At 43.8% G+C, this 24330-nt stretch overlaps 1 protein-coding gene across 2 annotated transcripts; it reads left to right on the plus strand.

Moving 5' to 3' along the window:
* Positions 1–284: 284 nt before the first annotated feature.
* ITK (IL2 inducible T cell kinase) lies at positions 285–24085 on the plus strand. Of its 2 annotated transcripts, none has more exons than XM_053991118.1 (17): positions 285–455; positions 10983–11087; positions 12091–12172; positions 13374–13502; positions 14154–14194; positions 14555–14706; positions 15149–15214; positions 15394–15448; positions 17598–17677; positions 18315–18451; positions 19152–19226; positions 19927–20098; positions 20787–21003; positions 21737–21801; positions 21887–22005; positions 23341–23498; positions 24014–24085. In XM_053991118.1, exons 1-17 carry the CDS (start codon positions 285–287, stop codon positions 24083–24085), a joined length of 1896 nt encoding a protein of 631 aa, XP_053847093.1. The 2 variants fall into 2 exon arrangements, with proteins under 2 accessions (XP_053847093.1, XP_053847095.1); XM_053991120.1 differs by having other exon boundaries at positions 318–455; positions 14154–14203.
* The last annotated feature ends 245 nt before the right edge of the window (positions 24086–24330 follow it).

Consider the following 24330-nt stretch of genomic DNA (forward strand, 5'->3'; position numbering starts at 1 on the left):
CCTCTTTAATTTATCCTTAATCATTGATTCACATCTACTGCGTGTCCCTCAAGTGTTATTTTTTTCCACAACATTTACCTTAGCGTATATTTCAATGTGTGCTGCTCACCTTATGGCTTCAGAGAGGATGTGGTTATGGTCTGACAGAAAGGAAGCTTTGCTGTCGATGGGAAGATAAAGCTCAAAAACACCTACGCTGCCTCTTGAACACTTTTTTTTTTTTTTAAATTAACTGTCTTCTTTCTCGTGTTTCTTTCTTTGACGAGGTGCACAGCAGAGTGCCCATGTCCTGGGAGACAGACATTCTTGGCTCAGCCATGAATAACTGTGTGCTCCTGGAGGAACTGCTGATCAAGAAATCCCAGCAGAAGAGAAGGACTTCACCCTCCAACTTTAAAGTGCGCTTCTTTGTCCTGACCAAATCCACGCTGGCTTACTACGAACATCGCCACGGGGTACGTCAGTCATTTTCTCTCTCGGAGCAATGGAAGGAATGATGAAATTTGTTTAATGGAGGGAAGGATGCTAATGGAGGAAGGATGATATTTGTTGCATTTTGTTAACTTTTCTAGTCTTTGCTACAGCACCATGCACTGAAAATTGGTCAAATGGGTCATTTAGAGCTTCTGGTCAACAGGCATTTGGTGTGAATGGAGGAAGAAGACTATGAATTTATAGGAAGGATCTAGTTTTATTGTAGGAATTTGGTGTGGGCTGTGTGTAAGAGCTGTGTGAGCCTGTGCCTGGCACCTCACATGGGGACAGGGGTGACCTGGAATGGCATATTATGAAGGTCACAAGTGTACCCTGATGGTATCTGTGAAAAAATAGTCCACAGATCTGCACTCTCATTCTTTTCTTCAAGGCATCAGGCTGATGCCTGGTAGGAGATCCATCTAGCATTTTAAAATAAATTCAGCTGCCACATGTAACGTGTGGATTTTGGAGCTAGCTTCAGATGGGCTGTGATGATGAGATCCAGGCTCAGGCTAGGCTGTGTTCCCTCAACTTCGCATTTTGTTGATTTTCTAAATATGAAGAAAATTAGAAGTCAATCTGTGCACCCCATTGTGTTTAGTGCTCTAGTGAAGTGAGAATTATTTCCTTCTATTTAGCTGGATGTTTGCGGAGCCTCGTTACGGTTGTAAATAATTTTGCTTGTTTTCCAACAGTCCCTGAACATGCTGTTAATCCATTATGCTTAGGCACTGTTCTGTAGGCAGAGAAGAACTGTGCTGCCTTGGATCCAGCACTGGCAACTTCAGAACATCTGATCTTGCTCAGTTGCAGAAAATTAAGTAGAAACAGAAACCAACAATAAAAGAAAAGTACAATGTGCCCTCATATTTTATCACAACCTATTTAGGGTTATAAACCAGCTTTAAAGGTTTAAAGGTTTAAAGATTAACAGTCATTTTCATCTGCATGTCATTTCTCTCAAATATGCCCAATGAAATGTTTTTTCTTGCTTTTACTTTATAGTCTGTGTTTTTCTCACCTCCATTTTAAACAGGACACAATTCATTGCTGCATACTGCGACTGTCACTGGCTTGAGACTGTCTTTGTTCTCCAAACTATTTTTCAAATGTCATTTTTGTAAGATTTTAAATTCCATTATAACTATTCCACTTAATTAATCAGGGCTAAATTTTGAAAAGCATCTAAATGATTTTGCTGTAGGTGTTTAGAGAAATCTCCACTACTAGTTTTCTTTGGTGCTTTCTGAGTCTTAGTGGGCTTGACATGAATTGAACGTAACTCTGACTAGATACTTTTGAAGTATGTGTCTTGTCAGCATCTTGAGGGACTGAAATAATTTGGAAAGTCTGACTTGGTGACTTTCAGTGGGGCATAGACTTCACACACTCTGTGTTTGTGGAAATTTTCCCTCTGAGTCTTCCAAAAGGTCATTTAGGTCAGATGAGGGTTTGGGGTATTATCCACTTTATCTTATATATTATATATTTTAAAATGCACATATTATATATGTGTAGACATGTGAAGGTAAATGCATGTGCAACTTTAGAACTTTGTGCACATTTGAGGCATGGTGGGTATATTTGTAATCACAGGGCTGATGTTCCATGAAATGCTGATTTTTCTTCCCAGACAAGCTATCAAAATCAGGTTGTTACATGAAAAGAATTTGTCACAAAGTAGAGAGAGAAGAATTTGTCCTGTGAAACACTCCCAGAACTGATCATCAGCCTCTTCAGTGATCAAAATTAGAGCATGCTGGTGAGACCTCTGCATGGTCAGGCTGTTGCTGCTCTGGAGAGGAAAGCCCATGCAAGAACCATCTTGTTTTGTGCTCAGAATGGAGGGAACTCACAGCATTTGAGTTCACAGCCAGTGGAGGGAGGATTCCAATGATCCCTGGGCTGTGCCAATCCCAGGAGTGCACCAGGACCAGGCACCATGTGCAGGTGTTGAAATCAGTGATCTGGTGCTCATTGTCTGGTGCAGTCCCTGGCACTGCTTTGCTCTGCTCCACAGGGACTGTCTCAGGTAATTTCTGGGGCTGGCAGAGGTCAGAGCAGGCTGTCACCATTGCCAGGGGCCAGTTTGCAGGTGGGACATTGCTGACAGCTGGCTGCAGTGATGGGGAGCACCCTCAGGTGTTACATGGACTGACATGGATGGGCCCAGCACATATCTGAGCTGTTAAAGCATGGATTTTTCAAGGGACATCTCTGGGGATGTTTGCCAAGGGTTTTCAATGAGTTTCTTTAAGAACCCCTTACCAACCTGTCCAGTGGATTCCTGTACTCAGAGTTTTGTACTGTATAGTTCCTATCTCTCCAGTCCCTGGTCAGTCAGTAACAACAGCCTGTGCACAAAGTCAGGTAAAACAACTACTGAACTGCTTAAAAGTTTGAGAAGTCCCACTGATTTCAACTGGATGACTTAAAGTACACACTTATGCATTAAGCCCTGGTTTATACAGTCTGCCTGTATTTAACAGGGTTTAACACACAGTCCCTTTCTCTGAATTTTAAATCAAAGGTATAAAATGACATTAAAGAATTTTTTGTAATCAGTTCAAAACCAGGAAATAAGCAGGACAAAAGGCTACAGGGATATTTCTGCAAATGATACCCAAAGCTGTCAAGACAACTGACATCATAAAGGCAGGGTTTGTTTTTTTTTTGCAGTAACTGTAATGGCATTTTTATTGTAATTTTCATCTTTCTGCCACAGCTGACAGAGAGCACTGTTCTCTTCAGGGCCAAGCACACAGTGGCCCTTAATGTTAATGAAAGATATTTACATGTCTCATTAGGAGAATGAGCCCCCAATAACTGCCAACAATAAGAAGCTGTGTTTTCTGGAATTCATTATGCAGTGCACAATGCAGGGCTGTCTTAACAAAAAGCAAAGCCCTGATAACAGGCACATGTATTCAGCCCCCATCTCTGCTAAAAGACATCAGAAGTGCCTTTATTATAACATGCAAATCAATTCCAAAGGCAAAAATTATTTGTTTCAGGGTCTGATTTTGTAGCTACTGTACATGTGATTAAACAAGCACATGGGAGTAATAATTTTAACTGTTTCAATGAGTTTGGTCCTCACTACAATGATGGATAATTCAGACACTGATTCTCTCAGGGTCCTGGTACACTTGCTGCTCTGCAGAAGCAGCAGAGAAATGAATCCCTTTGTGGAGGTGTCTGGGACAGAGTTTCAAGTGTCCTTACTTAGACACAGCAAAAGCACTCGAAGTGGTGAATTATCTATATCCCCTTCACCCAACATGTTATGATCCTTGGTAAATCATTCAGGCACATAAATACTTTGAAATTTTATATCTTTATGCACTTGGGGGCTATTTTTAGTCTAGCTGATAAAGGCAGCAATGAAAGGCTTACCCAGAAAAAGCCATGTTTTCATTTACATCAGCACAATTCTTCCTACACTGGTCAGATGCTCAGGAGGTCACACAGAGTGAGTCAGCCTTGTCCTGGGCTCTTTCATTCAGATCTTTGATACTCACATATAAAGATGTCAAAGATGGCACTTCAGTGGGCCTTGAAATCTGCTTTCAGTCTCTTGTTACATGAGAACAAACGAATAAACTTGTCTGAAAAGACTTTTATCAGCATCCCAGAAATGCTCCAGCTGCTCTGTAGCATAATCTACACCTGGGGTTGCTTGCAGCAGTCCAGCTACCCATGGGACAAAAAGCAGTGCTTTGCTCCTCAGTCCAGTCCCTTTCACCTTGATTGTTCTACACAGAATCCAGCTTGTTTTTTTTCCCCAAGACTCTAATGTTAAAACTTTTCTTCTGAAGAGCTCCCTTCTGGTCTTCTTGTTAGTTAGAGTGGCCATTCAAACCATTTCTTATTGCTTTGTGTACTCTGAACGCCTTAGCAGTTATGAAGCTGCAGTCCTCACCTAAAGGGAATTTAATTATGGTTTTAAAGACAACCTTCCAAATAAATACATCTGAGTAGATATGTCATTCTTCATAACCTCCTTGTATTTATTAACTAGTACTGTTTGCTTGCCAGAATTTGCAATACCACTTGTTTTCTGATGCATATCTCCAACTAATTTTTTAATAATACACATATCACCCACAAAGAAGTCAGGCTTGGCACTGCATCACCCATTTCAAACAATTTTTATGCAATAAAATCAATACAACCCTAAATAAGATGGAGACAAAGTACAAATCTGTGCCTTAATGTCTAGTACATCTCTGAAAACTTAACAGGCATTTTGAATAATCCAAATTATATTATTGGAGTTGTTGGAGGATGAAGTTGATATTTTTGTCACAGTGAGCCTCGTTTCTATTGTGAAATGACAGAATCATGGTAATGCTGGTTGAAGAGCACTTCTTAAATTCATTTAGTCAGACTTTTTGCCAGGATAAGATCAACACTCCAAGCACAACTGTCACCAACACCAGGACAGGTTGGCTGTAACATTGACTGGCCACTGCTTCAAAGCCAAGGACAGAGATTCCACCTCTTTCACCAACCTATTCCAGTCCATCCCACCCAGTATTTTTCTACATATTTGCAAAGTTCATGTCTGTTGCTTTTCTCACTCACGACTCCTGCAGCAGCATCCTGATTCAGGGTGGTGATATTGTCTAGACAGGATTGCCTTGAGCAAAATGCAGGTTCTCTGTGTCTGATATCTGTGGCCTTTCTAACTACACAAACATGTGGTAAAGTCTGGTAATAAAAATAGCTCCTTTTTTTTTTTTTTTTTTTTTTCTGGAATAACTAATTTTACCTTCCAGAATATGATTATAATCATTTTCTACTTGCCCTTTCTGTTCCTGCCCAGTTCTGTGCCTACTAAGTCCTTCTCTGTGTATTTATTAGTCTTTAGTTTTTGAAGAAAAATTTTTAAATTACTTCTGAGCAATGTTTTTGCAGAAAATGTCAGATACTTCCATTTTGTTTAAATTACAAAGCTCAAATCTTCCTTCTGTCAGAGAACATTGAGAATATAGCAAAATCTTCAACCCATGTTATCTTTTATATCTTTAAAAAGGAAGGAATACCTCCTAATTTGAATACGTAACAATAAATACGAGGTTTCCTAATAGTGACCTTTTATTAGACTTCTCTATTGTGGCCATTTTTTGCTTTATATTGTAATCAGCATTGTAACTTATTTTATTGCAATTCCTGCCTGTTGCTCTATACTCTTTCATCCTTTCTGGGTGAATTTTAATTTTGGCCTTAAAGCTTAGATTTTTTTTTTTTTTCATGAAAATGTGATGTCATATAGTTGATTTAATTTAGCTTCTTTTCTTCCAATGAATCCTTCATTCACTGCAATCCACTGCTCCCAGTCTTTGCTGGAGTCAAGAACAGCTTTGAAGAAACTAATATAGTATTCAGGAGTTGTTCCATGTGCTTTTATGTAACATAAAAGGCTTATTTCCATCATATTAGAAAGCTCATTTGAAAGCCAAAAATCTTCCTTTTTTTTTCTTTCCCTTCTGTTTCTTGATGATGACATTGATTTTCTTGTCCAACCACTTGTGCTGTTGTAGAGATGGGCACCCTGATAACCATCTCGGACAAGACTTGAGCCAAAGTGAATTTTGGAATTGAATTTGGTGGAAATACAGGGCTGGATCGGGTCGATAGGATTGTGTAAGGATAGTAAATAGTTGAATGGAGGCATCTCAAGCACCATTTGAAGATGGTTTTGTTATTTAACACAATTCTGTGCATTCTGCATCCAGGGTGTGCCCACCCTTAAAACACCTTCATGGTTTTTAGATGTGAAAACAGCAGTAAAAAAAAATATTTATTCTTTTAGTTCAAGCTGAAGGACGAAATAGTCATGACAGACAGGTAAGACAAGCAGACACATTAAGGGATTTAAATATCAAATATAGCAAAATACACTGGAGATATTAAAATTTAACACAACAGCCAGGGTTCTACAGAAAATCCCAGTGTCATCAATTATCATGCCTCTCCAATTTTCCTTTAGAACAGTTAACATGACAGTAAATGCAAAATCCCTTACAAGTTTCTTTTAAAAATCAATTTCTTCAGTTTAGTTTTCAGATTCAAATTAAAAATTAGTTACATTGTTGTATTTCCTATAAGCCCTGAAACTATCAGTGTTCCTAATGTGAGAACACTCACAAAATACAGAATGAAGATAGTGTCTAGGCAAAGTTGCTATGAATCCAGTTTTCAACAGTTCTTAATATCCTAACTATTAATGAGAAAAACGGCACATTCCACAGATAAGGAATATGATAAGAGATAGAAAGTAACTGTATCAACACAGTGTTCAAGGAGATTCAAGTTCAAGCTCAGGTCTTTGGGTTGGTGGAAAAATACTTTAGCAGGAGGGCCACCATTAAAAATAATTCCATCTTGTTCCAGTGGTATCTCATAAGCTTCTGGTTGCTATTTCTACATCAAGAAATTCCTTTCCAAATTCTTTCAGAAGCTCAGCAAGGCCTGAAGAAAGCTCCTTGAAAGGCAGGAGCACGTCACTCATTTAAAAGGCTGAAGCTGACCGAGGCAGCTGAGCTCTCTGCCATGGGGAGTTCCACCTTGCACAACCCTCAAAATCAGCTGCTGCCTCTGTTCAAGCTGAACACCGAGCCCAGCTAGAGCAGAGAGACAGGGAACAGGTGGCTCAGGGTCAGAGCAAAGATCCTTCATCTACTTAATCGCCAATTAAGTATTGCTCTTTTTAGTCAAGACATTGAGTGAAAACAGGGAATGAAGTTTGGCTCAGATTCTTACAAAAAACCACAAAAACCAAACCCTGATGGTACAGAGAAGGTCATTAAATGCTTTCATTGATGGAAATATTTTTGTGGTCGAGCTTGCTGAGGACTGGAATTTCCTACCTTGCTCCACCCCAGCTATAAATCAGCTTTCCCCTACCCTCCTGCCAAGGAGGCACTGCCAGCCTTGCACAGGAGGGGATGCAGAGGAGATGGGGAGGCAGAAGGAAAACACAAACACCACTGGGCAAGGAAAGCCAAGCTGCAGCGTGGACAGCCCTCAGCAGGGACTGCTGCTGAGGAGACTGGGGCCACATGGATCTTTGATGGCTTGGTTTTCCCCTCACCAGAACAAAAGAAAGAAGACACAAGTTGTTATGCAACTTTAGAACCAAGCCAGCTTTATGAAGCACAGGGTGCTGCCTTCCTGCCAAGAAATGCTGCCTTTGGTCTCCTCCTCTGCTCCTTGAGATGTGGCTCTGCCCTCCCCTGCCTCTCCTCTCCCTTCCCTCTGCTCCCAGCCCTGGTGGCTACACCTTTTGCCAGGGCCCTTTGATAAACACAGCACCCACGGAGGGACCTTCAGCCCAAGCACTCGCCACAGAGCCTTTCAGCCCCGTATCTTACACCATCTCAGACCTTTGTGAAGCGTGAGGGTGCAGGGCCATGGTCAGGAAGTGTGATCACAAGCACACCTGTGTCACCTACAGCAGCCACTGCCCTCTCACCATGAGCTCTCACCCTGCCCCTACCCCTGAGCTGGAGAGAAGCGATTCATTTTTTTGGGTGAGCAGCAGTGCTGGTGGCTGGTTTTAGCACATGAGAGATGCCAGGCAGCTCATTCCTCAGGCAGGCACAAAGAGATGCCTCCTTGTGTTGCTGTGTCCATTGTCCCATGGTCAATTATCCCAGCATCTAAAGCAATCAGAGACCACCAGAGTCATCTGATTTATGCAGCAGTAACAAACCAAAGGATTAATCAATGAAAAAGCTGCTGGATCTGTGTGGCAAGAGGAGGAGGAGTACCAAAGATGAAGATATCAATGCACTGGGCTTGTGATGCACCTGGCTCCTTTCAGAGCTGTTCCTAGAACTGATATATTGCAAATCATGGACCAAACAAAAGAAATCAGGATGGGCTGATCTGCAGCACGTGTGCTTCTCCTCATGGCACAGCAGCCTGCCCTGGTTCTTTCCACACATGGCTCACAGCAAGACCACTGATGCTTTTACTGACCAGCTAAAACATCTACCCAATTATACTCTGGGCAGACTGGAAATAGCAAATGGAGATCTGTCAGCATGTTTTGTCTGCCCTTTTAGGAACAAGTCTCTGAGGTTTTTCAGAGGCCATTTTTAAGAGGCTTTTTCTCTCCCCTTCTTTCCAAATGGCCCTGTTGCTTTTGTTGGATTAAAGTGTGGTCACACATCACAAAAGCAGGGATATGTTTAGTTCCAGCCCAGATTCTGGGTAATGCCTGGTTTGAGAGGGGTAATTCCAGTTGTTTGTCCTGCTAGAGGACTGTAATTGCTTTCTATCAGCAGGGTCCCATCAGCTGAGGATCTGCTGGGCAATGCTCTGGCTGTGAGACACACACCAATGTTGTGCTGCAACATGAGATTATGAGAAGCTTCCATCACTGAATTGTGTGATTAAAAGGAACACAGTGGGTCATGAGAGCTGCAGGGCAACAGCACAAAGCTCCTTGAGAAGGCTGGACCCTGTCTTTCAGCAGAGTCCAGAAAAGCATCAACAAAAACCAGTGTGCAGGGAAAGAGCAGAGCCTGTGCCTGGCACAGCATTGCTTGCTAAAGCCTCAGGGCAGGAATGCATGTGGGTAAACCCCAGGACTTCAAAGGAATGAGATGAAGGAGGGTTCAGCGCTAGCAAAATTGAAGGTTTTTATAGGATATAAATGGCTTTGTGCCTCATCAAAAGGGTAGAAGTCCCAGGGGTAAAACAAATGATAGAGGAGGTTTTGAAGAAGAGACAGAGGAAGTCAAGTCTAAAATAAGTGACTAGATAAGAATGAAAGGAAATAGATGGTGAAAATGGGGTGCAGTAAGGCCTTCAAAGGCTTGCCAGCACTCTTGAGAGTTAATTGGCATTTACATTTAGGGGTGCTTTAAAGCCTTGGGTTTACTGATTTAGGAGAATCCTACACCCCAGAGAGCTACACAGGCCGATGTCTACAGGAGACAGTCCTGGCAGTAAATCCAGAGACACTGGTTAAACTGCCGCAAATACAAATACAAACCACAAATGCACCAGCCAAGGCCAGCAAGAGCAGTGTAAGACCACACTGTAACAACTTTCCTCTTTTGCCTCAAGTCCAGTTCTACAGAGGCAAAACACCCAGCCAGTCGTGCAAGAATGAGGCTTGGGGACCCTCAGGGGCTCTCTGTTTTGAGGCTGTTTGACAGTGCTCTGTGGCAAACCTCCCCCATGTCTCCAGAGGCATGAGCTGCTGCCATGGTTTAGGCTGAATTTAACTCTAAAAGTGACAGAGGAGCAACAGTGGGGTTGGCACAGCGGTGGGGATGGCTGCTGCCATGGGACAGAGCTGCAGGGCGGTGGTGACAGACAGAAAAAGGGACAAGAGGGAGCTGGAGGGTGTAAGACACAAAGAGTTGGGGCCCAAGGGAGGGTCAGAAGGTTGCCAAAGTCTTGCTGAGTCTCTGAGTGATAACCTGTGGCAGGTACAAGGCAGCAGCTGAAGTTCAGGCTCTGTCCTGCTGGCAGTGTTTGGAAAACAGAAGCTTTGCAGTGTTTTGGTGTTCTTAAACCTCACTGATTTCCGTCACGCTGTCCCAAAGCTGAGTGGGGGGACAGCTTAGTGCTTAATCCCTACTGAAAATGAATCAAAACAGGAAACCAGCTCGCTCTGAAGAGCAACCTCGTGTAGTGGATCCTGCAGAAGCACCAGAGGCTGAGCCACAGCTCCACTTCCACCAGCTGCCCTCACCCCTCTCTTGCAAAAGCTGAGTGCCACTGGCCATGGAGCCATGGGGTAAGGATTCCACAGGGAATAGGGTACACCAAGGCAGCTGGGATATGTGAATGTCTGCTCTTTTTACTCTTTCCCCACTGCCCATACTGTTATTTGGGTACCTGATATACCCAAACACCTGGTGAATGGAAGTGCAGCAGAGGATGCCAGAGAAACAGCTTTGTTGGCAAGTTTTTAAGAATAATATTTATTTCAAAATTCCCTGTTGTTTCTTTCTTAGCTGAAAAGCCAGATGAAGCAAAAATAGTGAAATGTTGTAGTTTTTTGGAAGACAGATACAGTAAAAATGTCCATTTTGGATGAAATGAATAGTTTTGAAATTCTCAGTACCCAAACTTTTAAATAAAGTATTTATTAGTTTATATCTTTTCGGTATGAAACAGGGGTGTTAGTAAACTGAAAATTGAATGAAAATAGGGGGTTTTTTTTGTTAAAAAGGGATTTCATTTTGCTGGAATAAAAAAAGTAAAAGCTGAATTTCAAATAGAGGTTTTGACTGGTTCTCTAAAATCCGTGTGCTGAGTTGAAATATATGTATGTGCATATATGTATGTGTATGGGCATGCATATAGGCATGCCAAATATAAGGATTATTCTTTACATTTTTTAATGTCTCACATAATCAGTTAATTTGCTTCTGCTCTATTAAAACTAAATCTCCCACAGACACAACAGTCTGGTCTAATTATTCACTTAATCCACAATCATTATCATCAACCAAGTGCTTTCCTCTGTCTTTTAGAAAAAAAGGACTTTGAAGGGTTCTGTGGAACTTTCCAGGATTAAATGTGTGGAAATTGTGAGAAGTGACATCATCATTCCCTGTCAGTACAAATACCCTTTCCAGGTGAGTCTGTCTGTTCACCATACTGAGAGAGACATCACTTCATTTTGTATTTCAATAGCATTTCCTTCGCAGTGCAGTCGATAATGAACCCAACACTGTGTTCTTGATCAGAAGTTCTACTCCAATTTAAATAATCAAAAGTCAGTGAGGTTGTCTTGGTTTGAAAAGACAGGTGTGTCTGCTAAGGAAGGCAGGAGCCTCCCCTGACATGGAAAATGTAAAACCCTCCCTCCAAATTGTTATGATTTTGGAAATAAGAGGCTCTCAGGCAAAGATATGGGAGCAGGAATAACAGTTCTTTATTAGGGAAGAAAAAAAAAAAAATAAAACAAACCACAATGCAGTAATACCAAACAACACTGCCAGATTCAGAATACAGCCTGACATCCTGTGGGTCAGGGTGTTGGTAGCAGTGCCATTAAATGGTGGCTGCAGTCCTCCTGGAGTGACAGGTGAGCAGTGATCCTGTAGAAGGGTGTAGTCTTCCTCTGAAGATCCAGTGGTGGTGTAGATGGGCTTGGTCTTCCTTAGAATCCAATGGAAAGGGCTGCACCTCTGGGAATCCAGTGGAAAAGGCTGCTGTGGTGTTCCAGGCCTCAGATTATATCCAGGTAGGAATGCTTGGCTCCTCCCTCTGGGCAGAGCTTCTCCCAGTGGGATGATGGAATTTTATCAGCCATGCAGTGACACTCACTGGCCCATGAACAGAAGAGATGTCCCCTGAGGGAGGGTGGGTTGTGGAACAGATAAAGAAAACTGCCCAATTAACAGAAGATTACTGGTCCATCAGATAGGCAGAGAATACACACACCCATTTCCAACCTACGGCAGAGGTTAAGAGCTGCTTCTGAACAGTCCTTGCTACTCCACTTCCCCACATCATCATTTGGCATGTAGCTTTTTAGTAAGAGGGCTGCTGCCTCTTTCCTTTGGTGACTCCCTTGAGACCAGTGCATCTGGGATGGCTTCTCATGGCTGGCTCCTTTCTCTACCCCCTTTCCAGATTGTCCATGACAGCTACATCCTCTACGTGTTTGCCCCCAACCGCGAGAGCCGGCAGAGATGGGTCCTCACGCTGAAGGAAGGTAAAAACCCCTCTGCCCACCCAGCTGTGGAAGATGCTTATGTCTGACCAGCTTTGTCACAAATAATGCTGAGAGAATTAGCAGGAGGAGTCAATGTCTCCAATCTCAGCAGTCAAAGTGTTTATAACCCACATAGTGGGTTATAAAATCAAAATGCTTGTAAATCTGGTGGGTGTGTTTTCAGCAGACATGGGAATTTTGTATATGAGATGGTTTATTTGGGGACCTTAATGTCTGTCAGTGTTCCCATGGAAGTGTCAGAGAATGGACCAGGTCTGTTTGGTGATGCCAAGCAATGGGACAAGAGGCAATGGGCAGAAATGATGCCCAGGAAGTTCCACCTGAACATGAGGAAGAACTTCCCTGTGCAGTTGCTCAGAGAGGGTGTGAGGTCTCCCTGCCTGGGGATATTCCAGAACCATCTGTGCCACCTGCTGACCCATGGATGACCCTGCTTGAGCAGGGGGGCTGGACCAGATGACCCAGCGTGGTCCCTTACAGCCTGACCCATTCTGGGATTCTGTGATTTGTGTCTTTCTAGAATAAACTCTTAATAAATGACTGTAATTTGAGGTTTCTTCTTCAGGAAGAGACGAGGATTTTCCTATGGCTAATTTTTTAAATAACCTTTTCTACACAGAAAATTTTTCAGCTCTTATTAATAGATTTTTTTGGTGAGATGACAACCTTGTTAGAGAATCATGATTATTAAGGAACATTTTTGTGGGTAGCTTTCATTTCCTGTTCACCTCCTGAATTGTGCTGTGGTTCACTCACATGGTGCTGCAGTAACCAACACTGGGTGCAGAGACAAGCAGAGTGCTTGATGTGAGGAAGGTGTCAATTAGTTACATAAAAACTGCACTAGGCTCTGTCACAGCTTTTTTCTGTTTTACAGCATTGCTGCTGTATTGTTCCCTCTGAAAACATTGTGCCTGATGGAGATATTGTGAAGTTCATGCACTGACTCTTGCAATCAGTTATTCCCCTATTCCAAGCTTCTACTTTATCACCTCTTCTCATTGAAGATTTGGAGACTATCCCCTCCTTTTGACAATTTGAACAGTCTCTTGAAAACAAGCCTGCAGAAGCTTCTTAAAGAGCAGATTATTTCCATTTAGTTTTAGATGACTTCTAGAACGAATGTGGATGCAAATAAATTCATTTCCCGCCTTCTTTTTCTTCCCCTAATGTTTTTCAGAAATCAGATACAACAACAGTTTGGCTTCAAAGTGTCATCCAGACTTTTGGTTGGATGGCAAGTGGAGATGCTGTGCTCAGACAGAGAAGATGGCAGCTGGCTGTGTGGTATATGACCCCACCAAAAATGGTAAGGGACTTGTTAAGACCATCCCGACATGGGAAATATTTATTCCTAGCAATAGTAGAGGATTGAATCTCTTTTGTACAGAACATCAAAAAATATTATGTTAGATTTCCATATTTCCATAAATGTTCCTGGCTCCTTGGGATGTTCTGGCTTATCTTTTACTGTATGTAGAATTCTATTTTTTTGAATTCACATTTTCCTCTGTGTGATGCTTGGAGCTGGTTTTGAAATGAGATGGAGAACTAAGAACTTCATCAGCTGTCGTCAGTCAGTAAGCCATAACAACTTTCTTGAAATAAACTCATTCAACTGTGAGTGTCCTATTTTAACCAAACCAAACCATATTTCCTCTGTGGTTTCAATGGCCAAGCATAATCTTTACTTTTTCTCCTGAAAATGAACACAAGTGGTCAATCATTCTTCACCAAAGAAACATTTACCTTGTATTTTTCACCTTGATGCCTTAACTAATCTGTACCCCATTTCCAAGCCCTGCTGAGATTCACTGTGTAGTTGGCAGGTCTTGCTCTCAAAGTCCAAAGCTCACTGTTCAGTGGGTTTGTATCAGCTGTATCAATTCATTGCATTGGTGGTTTCTCCCTTGGTTTTGTCTTCACCTACTTCAAATTACCTTTCTTGATTTCTTTTCAGCCTCAAAGAAGCCTCTTCCTCCCACTCCTGAAGATAACTGGGTGAGTGCAGTGATGCTGTCCTTAGTGTCCTGCCCTGAGTGATTAACTACCAGTGGGGAATATGTCCTTATTAATGTTCACCACAGTGCAGCGACCTAGAATTTCACCTGTGATAACATTCCCTGGGCATTTTCTGTGCAACTGAAATTTTTATATTAAATTCATTGTTTGAAAGTGCCAAAAATTCTCTTGCTGCCACCACACTCCACTAAATGGTCTGGGGTGCTCTTAGGCTTTTAAACCCAGGGGACACCAGTGCTGCCAGGAAAATATCACTTTAGAGAGCATGTCACTGCTTTTTATGAATATGAATATTAATATGAATGTGAATGTGATGAGCCTTTTGCCTAATTTGTGCAGAAATTGTTGCTGGACCCAAGGGAAGCAGTGGTCATAGCCATATATGACTATGAAGGCCAGAACCCACAGGAGCTGACGTTACAATATAATGAGGAATATTTTGTGATTGACAGCTCTGAGGAACATTGGTGGCTGATTCAAGATAAGAATGGGTAAGTCCCTCTTCAACTGCCAATGTGCAAATCCTTTCTAACTCCAGTTTGCTCTTCTATTAACATACATGTTTATTCCCTCTTGTTCAGCTTTTGCAAAGCATCCTCTTATTTACAGGGAAAAAGTGGTGGAAGGTTATTGATGGTAACCATCTTCCATTTGCTGTTGCTTCAGGCAGCTGAAGAAAAGGATCTGAAAGTTAATTTTACAGCAATAAACAATTCAGACTGATATTTGCAGTGATACACAGGGGGGGAAATTGTGAAACTCTCAAGTTTAGAGGCACAATCAGTTGTTTTCTTCTCCAGTAACCCCGCTCAATACATCCCCACCAGCACTTTCATCATGCAATGAGCAGGCAAAGCTTTCAAGGCTGACTCCTACAGATGCAGAGAAAATCCTGTCTGTCAGCACACTCACACTTGTCTTGCCTCTCAACAGGCATGAAGGCTACGTGCCAAGCAGCTACCTGGTGGAAAAATCACCTGAGAATCTGCAAGTTTATGAGTAAGTTGTGCCTGTGTTTTTCTTCCATCTCTGAGTGCTCTGGATTTGAAGCTGCAAGTCTCAGATGCCCCCACCCCAGCTCACATTCCACCCTGGGGGATGCTCCTCCATTCAGAAGCTTTTCAGGAGAAACTTTCCTGGCCTAGAAATGCTGACTCAGAGTCTTTTGATGTTTTCAGGTGGTACAATAAGAACATCAGCAGAAGCAAAGCAGAAACTCTGCTCAGGGATGAGGTAAACCAGTCTTATGTATGGGGTGGATGGGAAATAATAATTAATTAGTGACAAATGAAGCCTGCAAGGGCTGCTGTGTGTAAGAGAGATGAACCCTGGGTTCCTGCTCTGTGTCCTTAGTGTGAGATAAAGGACCACCAGCACACCCCCCTTATCTCCACGTTAGCTGAGCATGGATGGAGCTGTGCCATCCAGACACACCCAGTAACTGGAGGAAAAAAACTGCTTCAGAGCACTGTGCCAGCTGAAAACCGTGATTTTAGCTCATCTTTTCTATCTCTGCAGGAGGCCTGCGGATGCCAGTAGTTCTCTGAAAATCTAACCAATCTTGTGCTGAAGTATTTTGGGTGAAAGCCAAAAGTATGGCTGTGGGTTTTGTTTTTTTAATTGTGTGTGTGCATGTAAGCACACATCTCTAATTTTTCAGTTGAGCCAGAATTTTCCAGTGAAGACTGTACTGAAAATACAAAGAATAAGCTTCTTGTTCAAATTTTCCACACAAACACAACCTTAATTTTTAAATCAGCTCTTACATTAACAGGTGGCCCTGTTAATAAACACAAATAAAGTGTTCCTTCCTGGAAGAGTAGTATTTTATGGAAATAGCAGCATTTTTGTGCTGTTTTAAAAATTCTTGTACAAAGTACTAGAGGAAAAGTCCACACATGGTTTAGTAGTCTTATTTTTTCTTTCAGTCCTACCAGTACAACTTTTCTGTGGTAACTACCCCCATGGGAGACTTCTGGTTCAAGGCCTTGCAAACCTCACAGCTCCCCCCAAAAATGTGGCCAAGTTTGTGAGTGATCTTTGGCCAGGCTTGGTGTCAGCTGAGAACAGAAGGGCAAGAATAGAGCTCGGAGTAACTTGGGCAGGATGCTGCCACCAAAACCTGCCCACCTCCAGTCCTGAAGCCCTCACTGTGCATGATTAAATGCTTCTACAGCAGCAGAGAGACCTTTTTTAGAGCCTTCCTGTGCCAGATATTGTGTGGTGCAGATGCAGCAGATGTTGTGAGGACACTGAAGGGTTGACCCTGGAAGTTCACAGCTCAGCAGGCTGATCCCACCTGGGCAGAGCTGCACAGCCAGCAGCTCATACCCGGGGATGCAGGAGCAGCTCAGCCTCTGTGTTCAGCTGGAGCTGATCAAACCTCTAGGGAAGGAGGTCCAGGCAGGGTGCACTTGGTGGATTAGCTCTGCATCAAGTGTTGTGGGTGGGTAGAAGACATGAAATGGAGGAAACCTACCATGTAAAGCAAAGGAGGAGGGAGTGAAAAAAATCAGGCACTTGGGATGCCAGATGAAAATCATCTTTATCTGCAAACAGAAGAAAAATGTGGGGTTTATTTCCAATGTATAGGTCAGTACAGCACATTCCAGCCAAACTGTGATGTTAAATCTCCTTTGCCATCTGAATGCCATCTGGGCCAGTGGGATTGTGCCCCATGAGGCATTTTAACATTCAGATGAGTGGAAAACAATTACAGTGAAAAGTTAAAAAGAAAAATTGTTCTGTGAGTGCCAGACTGCAGGAGGATTGCTTTCTTACCCATTTATGTTAGATCCTGGATGACTGGTGTACCTAGGAAAGGGCAGGATCATGTCCAAGGTTTTCCAATCTGTGGTACATTGGTAAATTATCATTCCTACACTCCCATATGGATTCTCTGGTGCTGGATAAACTGTGATTTGTTCTGAGGCTGCTCACTCCATGGGGAGCACTCAGAGGGGTTTGCCTTTCCACTCAGACACACATTTCATTGAACATGTGTTCTGTCAGATATCGCTGAGGGCAGTCAATGGATTCAGAATTTCCAGAGGAGAGATTTGGAGGGACAGAGAGGCACACCCACATGTACTCAGCACAAGTGCCTAAGTCTCATTTCCTCTGAGAGCTCTGAGAGGAAGCTGAGGTAAAAGCACCTAACACCCAAGAGGGACCTGCAGGCCCTGGGCAGCCACCAGAGCTGTGCATGGAACACACCAAGCTCTGTCAGTGGGGTGATGGCTCTTTTTTTTTTTTCCTATATGTTTAGCACATCTTCATGACAGGGCTGAAATAAGCACAGCTTTGCTCCCAGCCTACTTCTTTTTTTTTTTTTTTTCCATTATGTCTCTAACCAGTTTTCTTTCCTTTGCTCCTATTCCAGGGTAGAGAAGGGGCCTTCATGGTGAGAGATTCAAGGCAGCCTGGCATGTACACAGTCTCTGTTTTCACCAAAGCATTAAGGTACAGCTGAGCTCAGCAGCTTTTCACATCAATTACATCAATGAAATGGCTTCTATGAGTGTGTAATCTCTGTATAGTTGTTTTGGCATTATAACGAGAGAGCAGAAGGCTCATGAAAATGATGGAGGAAAAACACTTCCAAAAAAGGCAGAAGAGTCAGCTGCCAGTCCCAAAGTGTATTAAAGGCTCTGCTTCTCCCTGAATCTAAATATGTGCCCATAAATAGTCCTTTAGACATCACTGGGGTTGTCATTCTGATGGCATTGTCCCCTGAACTGAAGTGTCAGTGGGATCAACATGGGCCATGTGCTGGACTCACCAGAGGTGGGTAGTGCAAGACAAGTGAAGGGGTTTCAGTGATGGGGCAGAAAGTTGCATTTCACAAAGAGGCAGAGAAACTTAGCACACAACCTTCTCTTATCAGGAAACCTCAGCCTTTCTCTCGAGATGAGACCTCCTGCAAGTGAGAGGGAGAACATACAAGAGTTCATTAGCAACTGCAGCTCACTCCTTGCTCCTCCCCCATTCTTTCTGGGGGAAAGTTCTCCCCTTTGCTCACTTGTTTCTGTTTATACCCCAAATCCCTGTCCTTTTGCTGCAAGCTATTTTCTGTCAAAGAAAACCTCCTCTTTTTCAGCATGGACAACAATCCTGTTATAAAGCATTATCACATCAATGAGACAACTGACTTTCCCAAGCGATACTACCTGGCAGAAAAGCACGTGTTTGACTCCATCCCCGACCTCATCAACTACCACCAGCACAATGCAGCAGGTGAGAGAAGCTGAACAGAGGTGTTGCTGGTTTGCCAGGTGACTGTTTTGAATGCAGGAGGGCTCCCAAGCCCTCTGTCCTTACAATGAAGTGTTAAATGGCATCAACTTTTCTCCCACTTATTCTGAAATGGCCATTTCAGGCCAGCTTCCAGCATTACATCCTCACTCTGGTTGTCCTTCTAAGGCTGACCATGGCCAACACAGGTGTCATAACAACATATTATAGAGAGCCCTGGGGGTGTATCACCACTGCCAGGCCAAGTTTTCTGCTGGAATCACGCTGCAGGGCCTTCTTGAGGTGATCTATCTCTGGGCCTTGATTTGACACAAAGTCAAGGACATGGCCCGTATCCATAACCAGACATGGTGACTCCCATCCCTACAGTCCAGGAGTACCAAGGGAAACACTGGGCTTCAAAAATACCCTGTAAATACCAAGTATCATTTGGAAATTCGTCAGAGTTTACAGAGACTCAAAGCTCTGGATGTGAAAATGGGAAATAAGCTGAAAGTGCTCAGAACCGGCTTCCTTCTGTCAGGCAGGAAATCGGAGCCTGCACAGAGGTTCAGCTGCCCTCAAGTGGAGCTGAGAACTCAGTGCAAGAAATCTGCTTCCAGAATCCAAGCTGCCCCCTGGGGTGGTGGCAGCCAGGCTGCCATGGCTGTGCAGTAACAAGAACGTGTCCCCGTGTCCCCAGGTCTCGTGACGCGGCTGCGATACGCGGTCTCCTCCTGGAGGAAACAGGCCCCCATCACCGCAGGGCTCAGCTATGGTAAGGTTCTCTCATGACTGCATGGGAATCACACTCCTGGCTGGTTGGCTGGGTGATCCTGCACATCCCCACGGATATTGAGGAATATTTGTGTGGTTACAGCCACAGTAAATGGCTTTCTTCAGGTCTTTGCACTGCACCGTTCAGCAGCTTGTCATCTTTGTCATGGCCATTGATAAGGACTGAACTGATCGTGCAGTGCCTTGAGGGAGGTGATGAGAACCTCAGGGTCCCAGTGAAGTCAACATTAAACAGCAAAATGAATGCTGAACAAAGGGGATGGAAATGGGAGCACAGAATAATTTGATGAAAGCTGAGTCCCTCCTGAAAGATGCCTTCATTTGAATATTGTTGTCAATAGAATTTTGCCAGTATCATCTTTATTGTAATTCTTGGAGACTTCAAAGCAACTCAAGCCCCATGTTGTGCTGGGTACTGCACATAAGCATGGTAAAAACAATCCTCCCTGAAGAACTGGATAGGCAAGACAAAGGAGGGAGAAAGGGGATGTTGTTGTTCCTACCCTTGAACATGACCTGCAGCATGGACTAGTCAAATGAGCTATCAGAGGTCAGACAGACAATTTGAGGGAGAGCCAAAAAGTTTCACTTGGAGTCCTGCCTCAGTGTTTAACCCACAAAAGCTTTTTGTTTGGCATTCTACTGCTCAGTCTTAACTCTTTCTCCCTTGCAACCAACAGGAAAATTGGTCATTAATGCCTCTGAGCTCACCCGTGTGCAGGAGATTGGCAGTGGTCAGTTTGGGGTGGTCTACCTTGGCTACTTGCTGGGCAAGACCAAAGTAGCCATAAAGACCATCCGTGAAGGAGCGATGTCTGAGGAGGATTTCATCGAGGAAGCCAAAGTCTTGATGTAAGTGGTAGATTCACCACGACAATCACACCCTGTGGGATTCATAACACTGAGTGAAAGTCAGGAATCTGAGTAAGGAATTCAAACTTGGATTATCTGCTATGTATCTTAATAGTAAATAGACTGGTGAGCTCTGGTGGCGACAAAGGAAGGCAATTCAAAGTGTAGGTGAATTACTGTGCTTCCAAGTCTATCAGTATCCAGAATGGTCTTCCAGATCTCTGCATTTCAGGAAGGCAAGGATAATTGATAGTGCATTTTGGAGAGCAAAGTGGTTTTTCTCAGAAAAGATCTCAAAACTTAAGGGCAATTTCATTGAAAAGCCTTACCTGTAAAATGTTTTGCTTTGCACAACTGAATATATTTGTCTTTGGTTTTATTGACTTTTTTTATGCCTTTTTTTTTTTTTTTTTTTTTTTTTGCATTTCCCTCTCCACAAAACAGACCGAAACTGATTTTATTTTTGTTTGATTGGATGGTTTTCCACACAGAAAAATCTTTTGGTGGCCACTACCAATAAAATGGGATGATATTTAGTCTTTGGTCTGCACATCTGCAAAGCTGGCCTTTGCAGTGAGCTGGGAGCAGCACTGTGACATAAATTGCTGTATATAACAAACTTGCTGTGAGGATAGCAGGCACTGAACCTATTTCAGCCTCTTTCCCACCTTCCCTCCCTACCCCACAGGAAGCTGTCTCACCCCAAGCTAGTCCAGCTTTATGGTGTGTGCTTTGAGGATGCTCCCATCTGCCTGGTGTTCGAGTTCATGGAGAACGGCTGCTTGTCCGACTACCTCAGGAGCCAGCGGGGCAGCTTCTCCAAGGAAACCCTGCTGGGGATGTGCCTGGATGTGTGTGAAGGAATGGCTTACCTGGAACAAAACTCTGTCATCCACAGAGACCTGGTATGTTGGGCCCATGTGGATTTTTTCTTTGCTCCAGAGGGGCTTTTCCCTCTGCTTTCTTCCTTAATTTCAGCTTCCACACTCCTCCTGCCTGTCTGTGTAAAGGAGATCCTTTATCTGCCCTCACTGCAAAAGCAGCACAGATATTTTAGAGGAAAAAAAAAAAAAAAGCCAAACAAGTCCAGGAGCACTGATCAATCTATTCCCCTTAACTGGTTTTGGGAGAGAAGAAACAAGCCATAACATTTGTCTTTTTTTCCTGAGTGGACTCTTTTGCTCCCCAAGAGCCACAGTACTGACCACTCTTCATGGCTAAAACCAGTGAAGATGACAAAAAGACCTGTTCCAGCATAAGTCATGTATAAACATGCATTGACGATAAAATAGCTTTAATTAAGGGGTTTTCAGTCAAGCTCCATCAGTCACTGCTGCAGTTCCATTAGGCGTGCAATGACTGTGAGTAGCTGTGGCTATTTTAGGGTCTTGTTCCAGCCTTTCTGGGCAACAGGGGCCTGTCAGAGTGATGGTTGAACGGCTTTTCTGGCAACAGGATCATGCTGCAAAATGTACAGAAAGCATGAGAAGCTCAGGGTTTTGTCCTCTTTGTATGGCACAATGTCACTTTGATGCTCCTTTTTTAAGCATGATCTGCTCTTCCAGGATAAAAGCCCCTGAGTGGCTGTGACAGTGTTTTAGCTCTGACCTGATGCCTTTGCACCTTATTTTCTTGCAGGCTGCCAGGAACTGCCTGGTGGGGGAATCCCACGTGGTCAAAGTGTCTGACTTTGGGATGTCAAGGTAAAGGCACCGGGGCTATGCATGATCCCTTGGGGCTGGCACGGGATGGGGTAACTCAGCATTCCCCCTTCTTTTCCTCTTCCAGGATTGTCCTGGATGACCAGTACACCAGCTCCACAGGAACCAAGTTTCCAGTCAAGTGGTCTGCCCCAGAGGTTTTCTCCTACAGCAACTATAGCACCAAATCTGACGTTTGGTCATTCGGTAAGGAACTCTTGTCAAAACGGAGAAAATTCTACAGCCCCAGCTGAGAAAAACAGGGGGCTCTGTCCTCAAGTAAACTCTCCTCAACACTGCATCCTCTGGACTCCAAGGGTGTTTTGCCTGAATAATGGCTTAGAAAATCAAACCTAAATCATTCAAGTGAAAGAAAGGAAAGAAAATCAAACTACCGAGATACTTCAGAACACTTCAAATATTACCAATTTAATGTATTATACATGTGCAACTCTATATAATACCAAATAATGAACTCTGTTTCATGCTGACTTAGCAGGAGTGTCCAAGGAAAAGCTGGAGAGGAGAGGAGAGGAGAGGAGAGGAGAGGAGAGGAGAGGAGAGGAGAGGAGAGGAGAGGAGAGGAGAGGAGAGGAGAGGAGAGGAGAGGAGAGGAGAGGAGAGGAGAGGAGAGGAGAGGAGAGGAGAGGAGAGGAGAGGAGAGGAGAGGAGAGGAGAGGAGAGGAGAGGAGAGGAGAGGAGAGGAGAGGAGAGGAGAGGAGAGGAGAGGAGAGGAGAGGAGAGGAGAGGAGAGGAGAGGAGAGGAGAGGAGAGGAGACATTTAGGCACTCCATCTCTCTGCATGTCAGTCCCAGGGCACTGATGCATCACTCAAACCCCCTGCCCTTCCAAATTTGCTCTGCTGACTCCATTTCCTTTATGCTGATCTGAAAACGTTATTTCACTGCCCACACTTCTCACCTCATTTCCTGCTCCACAGCGCATTGTTTGACGATTTGTGTCCGTTCTTTGGTCTCCCTTCTGGACCCTCACAGATAAGGGCACCGCTGTGTGTTTTTGCCCAAAGCCATAACAAAGGCTGTCCCCTGGGCTGTGGATCTGGCACACTCATGGGCCTGGCCCCTCTCCAGCCCACACAGTGAATGGGGCAGTGTGCTGTGCACAGCTCACAGTCAATGGGGTGCCACTCAGCCCTGGGGCCAGCAGTAAATAATGCAGGATTATAACCTTTGCCAGTCTGTGCCTGTGGATTCTGTGCTTGCCGTGCCCTTTGCTGGCTGAAGCTGTGGCTGAAGCTGTGCACTCCTGGGGTGGGCTACGAGCAGCACAGTGGCAGCTGGGTGCTCAGGCCCTTCACAGACTCAACAGGGAGATGCTTCAGAGAGCACCAGAAATCCTGGCTGGCATCCTCTAACTGTACAGCTGTGTTAGGGCCTGGCTTTTCTACTGAGAATACAGGTGAAAATGCTTTTTCAAGTAACTGGCATCAATGTGGAGCTGCAGAGAAGAGCAGGTAGAAAGTGGCCCTGCTGAGGATTTTATTTGCCTCCTTGTGATTTTTTTCCTGTTTGATTGCTTTAGGAGTGCTGATGTGGGAGGTTTTCAGTGAAGGCAAAATCCCCTATGAGAATCGCACCAATGCAGAAGTGGTGGAAGAAATCAATGCAGGATTTCGGCTCTACAAACCCAAGCTGGCCTCCAAGGCAATTTATGAGGTGATGAGCCACTGCTGGAGGATGGTGAGTATTGTACTGGAGAGCCCTATTTCCCAGAGAAAATAACTTCCTTCCCCTTGGCTTTAAGGAGGAGAGAGACTTGTGCACTCCACATGCTAACAGAAGATAAAATCCTGGAGGTGAAGCACTGTAGCTTTCATCTGCACTAGCAAGGAACCTCTGGACTCTCTGCCTTTTATTTGACTTCACTGAGAAGCCCATGTAGTGCACCTAACTCAAGTTAATTCCACAATTTCCTTGCTAAGAAAGCTGTGGATCTGTGGGGCTGAGTTCTAATGGTGGTAAAAATGACAGCCAAGCCATTACAAGGTTCTTAGTGTCCACCAAGCCAAATTCACTGGTAATAGAAAAGAAACATTTCACAGAAGGAAGGTAGTTCTTCCTGTGGGATTTTCTCTATAGGGGTAGATTGTATTTTTATTAATGCTCAGTTTCTTCCCAAGGTTTTTCTTGCTAACCTTGCCATACCTCTCCAGCTGACATTAATGTTCTTCCTCTCTCTTCTCTCCCTTGCTCAGGGGAAAGAAGAGCGGCCATCCTTTTCTCTTCTGCTGCTTCAGCTGAGTGAAATCTCTGAGTTTGATGTGTAATCATGGCACTGCGTGCTCAGCACAGCCAAGAGAGTCCTGAGAAGAGAGAAGGCTGGATTTTCCCCAACAAAGCATTAACAGGAATCCTCTCACCATAAACACTTGCCATATGCCTGGGGAGAAGGAGAGGGCAGAGGCTGGTACTTCCAGACAGACAAGATATCCCCAGGTCTTCCAGAGCCTAGACAGACAGAGGCTTTGGTTTGGCCAAGAGTGTGGTTTGCATCTTAAAACCAGAAGTGACT

This window comes from Vidua macroura, chromosome 15, assembly GCF_024509145.1.
Source record: "Vidua macroura isolate BioBank_ID:100142 chromosome 15, ASM2450914v1, whole genome shotgun sequence".
Classification (NCBI taxonomy): Eukaryota; Metazoa; Chordata; class Aves; order Passeriformes; family Viduidae; genus Vidua; species Vidua macroura.